Source organism: Arachis ipaensis, chromosome B9 (genome assembly GCF_059453495.1).
Source record: "Arachis ipaensis isolate K30076 ecotype BB chromosome B9, ASM5945349v1, whole genome shotgun sequence".
Lineage (NCBI taxonomy): Eukaryota > Viridiplantae > Streptophyta > Magnoliopsida > Fabales > Fabaceae > Arachis > Arachis ipaensis.
Window position 1 is genome coordinate 127,093,777 of NC_142444.1, and position 7,801 is coordinate 127,101,577.

Consider the following 7,801-nt stretch of genomic DNA (forward strand, 5'->3'; position numbering starts at 1 on the left):
AGGTTATATTTTTATTCTTTTTTATATATTTAGTTATTTACTTAATTAGTTAATTTATTATTATTTTTTAATTAAGTTTATGTTATTATATGTTAGTTTGTATATTTAGTTTTTTTTATTAGTTAACTATTTAATTACAATTTTATATTATTTATACTAGGATGTTAGTATTATTGTTCTGAATTTTAATATTTTATTTTAAATTGAAATATAATTTTTATATTTTATAAAGATTTACACTGTAATTTACACTTTTTGCTAAATATATTTTTAATTATAGGAACTTATTTGCCCATTTGAATTATGAGTAAGTTCAAAACCATTGATATATTTTTTAAAAGAAAAGATCAAGAGAATGAAGATGCTTCTACTATTACTACTCCAATACTTGAGGGGTCATCAAATTTCATTACTTCAAGTTCTCCATTGAATAGCTCAAAGCGTCCACGACTTCTTCCAAATCAACTAGATGTTTTTCGTTTGGAAAGAGATCCTGGAATGGGACCAATGATTTGGAAGTTTTCTCCAAATAAAAGAGATGAAATCCGTCGGGCTTATATTAAAGTTGGGCCAAATCAACCAATTATTGATCATTATCCATTTTCTGGTGATAAAAGTCATCGTCGCTTTCAAGCTTCATGGTTTAAATTGTTTCCATCTTGGTTAGAATATTCTATAGAAGATGATGCTATATATTGTTTTCCGTGCTTTGTTTTTGCTAAGGAACCTTCAATCAATATGGGTTCAAATGCTTTTATTGAGAATGGTTTCAGGAATTGGAAGAAAGTAAATAGTGAAAAAGAATGTGCTCTTTCGAATCATATTGGCAAAGGTCCCAACTCATTCCATCATAAGGCGCTGAAATCATGTGATAATTTAATGAAACAATCACAACATATTGACAGACTTCTTCATAAGCAAACATCAGAAGAGATTGAAAAGAATCGAATTCGACTAGGAGCATCTATAGATTACATTAGATGGTTGACATTTCAAGGTTGTGCATACAGAGGACATGATGAAAGCCAAAGTTCAAGCAACAGAGGTAACTTTTTGGAAATGTTAAAATTTTTGGGATCTTACAATGAAAGAGTGAAAAAGAATGTTTTGGAAAATGCTCCAAAAAATGCTAAGTATACTTCAAATAATGTCCAAAAAGAAATTCTACATATTCTTGCTACTAAGGTGAGAAATTCAATTAAAGAAGAGATTGGAGATGCCAAATTTCGTATTATTGTTGATGAAGCTAGAGATGAATCTAAAAAGGAGCAAATGGCCATTATTTTGAGATTTGTTACTCTAGATGGTTTTGTTAAAGAGATATTCTTTGATCTTGTGCATGTCACTGATACTTGTGCAACAACTTTAAAGAAAGAATTGATTTCTGTCCTTTCTCATTATAATCTCCAAGTTGAAAATATTAGGGGTCAAGGGTATGATGGTGCTAGCAACATGCGGGGTGAGTGGAATGGTTTGCAAGCTTTGTTTCTTAAAGATTCTCCACAAGCATACTATGTACATTGTTTTGCTCATATGTTACAATTAGCATTGGTGGCAGCTTCAAGAGAGGTACTTCAAATTCATGATTTTTTTACTCAATTAAACTCTATTGTCAATATTGTTAGTGCTTCTTCAAAAAGACATGATCAATTACAAGAAGCTCAAGCAATTAAAATGCAAACTTGGTTGCTCAAAATGAATTAGAAACAGGAAAAGGTGTGAATCAAATAAGCACTTTACAAAGAGTTGGGGATACTCGATGGAGCTCTCACTTTAATTCTATTTGCAGTTTGGTAAAAATATTTACTGCTACCAACATTGTTCTCAATAATATCATTGAAGACGGGACAACTTATGCACAAAGAGGTGAGGCTTATGGTGTTAGTAAAATATTATTGTCATTTGAATTTGTTTTCACTTTGCACTTGATGAAAGAGATTATGGGAATCACTAATGTTCTTTGCCAAGCACTGCAACAACAATCTCAAGATATTCTTAATGCAATGTATATTGTTTCTACATCAAAGTTACTTCTTCAACATTAAGAGATGGTGAATGGTGCAATTTTCTTGCAAATGTTAAAGATTTTTGTGAAAAATATGAAATTGAAGTCCCTAATATGAGTGCACAATATGTTTTTGGAAGAGGTCGATCTCGTCAACCAAGTGTGACAGTTGAGCATCATTATCGAATAGATGTATTCTTGGCAACAATTGACTCTCAAATACAAGAGTTGAATAGTAAATTTAATGAGCAAACAATAGAGCTTTTGACTTTGAGTTGTACTTTGGATTCTAAGGACAATTTCAAATCATTTAATATTGAAGAAATTAGTAAGTTAGTAGAGAAGTTTTATCCCCTTGACTTTCCTTCTAATGAGCTAAATATTTTGAAATCTCAGTTGCAACATTATCAGCATGATATACCAAATCATTTGAAAGGCATTGGTACACTTTCTGAATTGTGCAACAAGTTGCAAGAAATGGGAAAATCAAGAACTTATCACATGGTTGATAGATTAATACGTCTTGTTTTGACTCTACCAGTATCTACAGCAACAACAGAAAGAGCTTTTTCAGCAATGAAAATTGTTAAGACAAGACTCCAAAGTAAGATGGCTGATGAATTTCTTGCAGACAATTTGGTCATCTATATAGAAAAAGAATTAGCAGCTATTTTTGACACAAATTCAATTATAGATGATTTTGAAAATAGAAAAAAAACGTCGAATAGCCTTTTCATGATACAAAACTGTAAGTGATAATTTTTATATATTATTATCTTACTTTGATTGAGATTATATATATATATATTTTAATTTTATCAATAGAAATAGTAATATAAAATATTTTTAGTAAATTATTAAACACCGTCGCCCTAAATAGTTAGCCTAGCTCCGCCCCTGGTTGTGCGTGTCTGGTGAGGGTGAAGGAAAGAGGGGTGACGATGCTGAGATAAGGAAAAGGGGGGTGAGTGTGTGTGAGGTATACTTAGGGTTAGGGTTTCAATTTGGAAATTTTTGGGTAGTTTGGTAATTTTAATAAAAATTAGGGATATATAGTAATTGAAAACTAATTTTAATTCAACAAAATTATATTTAAAAGAAAGCACTATTTTTTCATAAACTTACAAATTATGTTTAAATAATTACTCTATTTCAAGAATTAGAGATAATAAAAATTAATTTCTTTTAAAATTATAAAATAAAGCTCAAAATCTAAATATTTAAAATTAAGCATATAAAACTCTTATTATTTTTCAATTTCTAAAGTTGCAAATCATAAATAAAAAAATGTCTAGTTCAGTATAAAAATTTTTGAAAATATAATTGCGAATAAATATAATAAATCATAAATAATTTATTATTTAATTTTTTTTTTCAAAAATATGGAGTCTTACAAAATCCATATGAAGTTATTGCACATATTCAGATAAAATATGGACGAATTATAGTTTTTGTCCAAATTTGTTGCTAATTTGTAAGAAAATTTTAGGACTATCCAGAAAAAATTTGGTGCTAAAATTTGGGACAAAATTTAAACAAATTTAAGACAAAATATATTTTTCTAAAACCTCCACTAAAAATTTAAAATTTATCTTAAATTTATCCAAAATTAAAAAATTATTCCAACAGAATAAATTTCGTCTGAAATTTTTGTCTGAAAAAATTATATTTCTAGTAGTGATTTATTGTGATAAGGTTGTAAGTTGGTGAGAATCATTCATTCCTGATGTTGTCCAAGATGGACTAAGTATTTATTTCTTAAATCAATAAAATATCATGACTTTGCAAAATAAATAACTAAATAATGTATACTTTCAACATTCTTGTTATACAACAAACAATTATCATCGGTGGAAGTTTACTCTATTCTTAATATTAACTCCTCTATACATCTTTAGTGAAACTATAGCTTAATATGTCTTTAGAGTTAATAGTCAAAATCGTTCCTGAAAGATACTCCGATCTCCATTTTAGTCCTCGAAAGATAAAATTAATCAAAGTCGTCCCCGAAAGGTATTCACGTTGGTCGAGTTTGTCCTTCCGTCCTCTCAGGTAGTGACGTGGCTAACGTTTGCTGAGGTGGAACGTTAAGTGCCAGCGTGGTGAGGTGCAAAACGACGTAGTTTCATACCCTCAGCCCCAAATCAGTGGAACGACGTCGTTTATGAGTCACATGTGGATATTCAAACGTTCTGCCCTTCTATTCTCTCGTAACAAACCTCTTCCACTTTCGCTCCAAAACTCCTCGTCTTCTCTCTACCCTGGTACTCTGCCCAAAGATCCTTTGATCAAAACTTGGTGGCGTTATCGAGCATTCGTGTGTGCGAGGCTTGTAGAAGAGTAGGCCCTGCTACGTTGGAGGAGGTCGCGGAGGAGTTTCGTAGTTGGAGGAAGGAACAGTAACTGCCATAGGTAAGGCTTAATTTTTTTCATAGTTTCTGTTGATTTTGCAATGTTGGTGTCCGTTGGTTTAGGGTGACTTAGTTCTAAGAACCATCTAGTGAGGCTAGGGTTTGGATTAGCCTGAAGATATTCTGTATGCGTTTGTTAGGGGTTTCCTGGTCCTTATGTGGTGGGTTTTTCTGGGGAGTTGAGGGTTTGCGATGGTTATGATTTGCTGTGTGTTTACATGCAGTTGTAAGAGAGGAGTTGTTTTAGATGTTGATGTTGACTACATTTATTTGTACTTGTAGATGGAGGGTCCTCCGATGACTTTTGTATTTCACCATGGTGGGAAGTTTAAAAAGGATGAGGGTAGATATCTATACTATGAGCCGGATCACACAGATGTGTTAATGGGAGTTGAAGCTGACACACTTGACGTGTTCTTTGTGAGGGGGTACTATGTCGAACTGGGATATGCTGAGGCTAGGGAGTGCTGGTGGAAATCTCCAGGAGTTCCCCTTGAATATGGGCTGAGGAGGCTGGCCACAGATGATGATATGGTTGCAATGGTGAAGGATTGCAGGAGGAACTTCAACTTGATCAACCTGTATTTCGAGCATGGTGTTTCAGAGCCATGTGCGGTTGATGAGCAGGAAGAAGATGTGCCTAAAATTAACCCAACCCAGACCAAGAGACATCAGTTCCAACCCACCAAGTTACCATCCCACCAAAAAGCATGCTCTGAGTCCACGAAGGCATCAGCTGAAGGAAGCAGATTATCTCAGCCTTCAAAGTTGCCTTCTCAGTCCAAGAAATTTTCTACCCAATCCACAAAGGAACCAAGTCAGCCCAGTAAACTGCCTACCTATCCCACTAAGCAACCAATGAAGCCCACTAAGGAGCCTACTAAGCCCACTGGACCATCATTGAAGCCCACGGGTCCATCAGCTAAGCCTACTAGACCAACCACTAAGCCCAGCAGACCATTATCTCAGCCCACCAAGAAGTCACATGAACCTGTGCAAACTTCATCACAGCAAAGAAAGGCCTATAGTCAGCCTACCAAACCTACCCCTGCTACAGCTCAGCCTAAAGGTAAGGCCAAAGTCACTACCACCACAAGGGCAGGCAGGCATGTGAAGACAGTAGAGGTTGAGGAAGACAGTGACTCTCATGACTCCTATGAGAGTGCTGAAGACAGCCTTTACAAACCTCCAAGGGTACTAAAAGATGATGAATCTAGCAGTGACAGTGATGATGGTGTCAACTCTACAAGGATGAACAAAAAAGGGAGGTTAAGGAGAAGCACAAGCCTGCTAAGACCAGATTAGCAGAGAAAGAAATAGAGACTGACGATTCAAGCTATGAAGCTTCTGAGAGTGAGGATGAAAGTGACTCAGGTATTTGGTTAAATCAATTGGTTTGTAGATGTTGATTTAATTTTGGTCACATGACTGATTACTTAATTTGTGGTTTCTATTTGGCAGACCTAGAGGATAATCCCCTTGAGGACAATGATTCGGATCTCAACTCATGGCACTCGGAGGACTCAGACCAGGAACTAGACTCTGATGAGGAATCACCAACCGTCTATCCCCAGTATAATGACAAGGCAAAGTTCGGGGACCTCAAATTTAAGGTTAGTATGATATTCAAATCAAAGGAACATTTTATGCATGCAACTAGGGACTATACAATCCAGTTAGGTAGAAACATATTGTTTACAAAGAATGACAATGTTCGGGTTAGGGCTGTGTGTAAGGCTGAGGGTTGTCCTTGGGTAGTATACTATGCACGTAGTAAGCAAGACGGGTCGTGGCAAATTAAAACCCTGGTTGACAACCGTATCTGTCCTAGAAGGTGAAAAAACAGGGCAGCCACCCAACAGTAGACACTAAGCAAACTTGTTCCAAAACTTAGGAAGTATTTGACTAACAATCTTTTCGGGTTTCTTTGTATCTGGCAGGGACTCATTCCAGCAGTGAAGGAAGTCATGCCCATGGCCCAGCACAGGTTCTGTGTCTGGCATTTGTGGCGAAATTTTTCAAAACAATGGGGTAGCACGGAGTTGAAAGACCTGATTTGAGAGTGTGCTCGATCAAGGACACGTAATGAGTTCGAGAGGAACATGAAGAGAGTAAAGGTCATCAACGAACAGGCTTGGCAGTATCTTGAAAAGTGGCCGAAGGAGGCTTGGACTAAGGCTTACTTCAGTGAGGATCCTAAGAATGACAATATTTGCAACAATGCTTGCGAATCATTCAATGCTAAGATAAAGCATGAGAGGACCAAGCCGATTTTAACTTTAGCTGAAGAGGTGAGGAGAATAATCATGAAGAGCATGGTAGATAACAAACTGAAGCTGAGCACTTATCAAGAAATTTTACCCCCGGTTCAGCAAAGCAGACTAGAAGCCATGACAAAGTTATCTAGTCACTGGGCTCCCCAATGGTGCGGGGATGAAAAGGAGGAGTTGTTTGAAGTACATGGCTGGCCCACAAACATGGTGGTCGACTTGGGAAAGCACACTTGCACCTGTCGATTCTGGCAACTCACAGGTAATTCGTTCGGACCCTATAACTCCTTCACTTAGCCTGAATTAGTCATAGTTGCTTTTGATTTTGTCATTACCTTTGTCTGTCTACACTTGGCACAGGGATGCCATGTATGCATGCAATTTCAGCAATTCAAGACAAAAATGGTAAGAGAACTGAGGAGTATTGCCATGAGTTGTTGGCAATGGAGGCGTATAAAAGGACATATTGTTTCAATGTTAACCCGGCTAAAGGACAAGATCTGTTGGAGAAAATATCTTCACCTGCCCCTGTCCCACCTCCAATCAAGCCTAAACCTGGGAGGCCTACCAAGAAGAGGAGAAAGGACAAAGGAGAGCAGCCAGTTGGGTCAAGCACCAAGATGAAGAGGAAGTACAACCCAATTAGGTGCATGTTTTGTGGTGAAGTTGGACACAACAAGAGAAGCTGTGCAAAGAAGAAAAAGGAGGATGCTGAGGAACAAGCTAGGCAAATGCAACTTCAGCTTGCCCTTGCTAAAGGGCCTGCTCCCCCTACAGATGACCCAAATACCAACAATGAAGTTCAATCACATTCTCTCCCTCCTCCCCCAGTCCAGCCAGAACCTGCTGTGGAAGTCAACCAACCTGGAGGAACCCAACCAGTGCAAGATACCCAACTGCCTGTTCAAGACATTCAGGTTATTTATTTGCTGCTTTTTATTCTGCCCAATTGCATTTGTTTTATTTACTTGAAATTAATTGGTCTTCAACTGGCCTATGCAGGGTGAAAAGAGAGGCAGGCCACCCAAACTGCATGTAATAAAAAAAAGGCAAGATCAAATGCCTCCACCCAGTCACCTGTGGGCATTTCTGCTGAGACATTGAAAGGAACAACT

General features: G+C 36.7%; 1 protein-coding gene across 1 annotated transcript; it reads left to right on the forward strand.

The window, feature by feature from the left end:
• The first annotated feature begins 303 nt into the window (after positions 1-303).
• On the forward strand, positions 304-4,646 carry LOC148546251 (uncharacterized). Its single transcript, XM_088499163.1, has 3 exons — positions 304-1,569; positions 2,402-2,644; positions 4,557-4,646. Exons 1-3 carry the CDS (start codon positions 304-306, stop codon positions 4,644-4,646), a joined length of 1,599 nt encoding a protein of 532 aa, XP_088355289.1.
• The last annotated feature ends 3,155 nt before the right edge of the window (positions 4,647-7,801 follow it).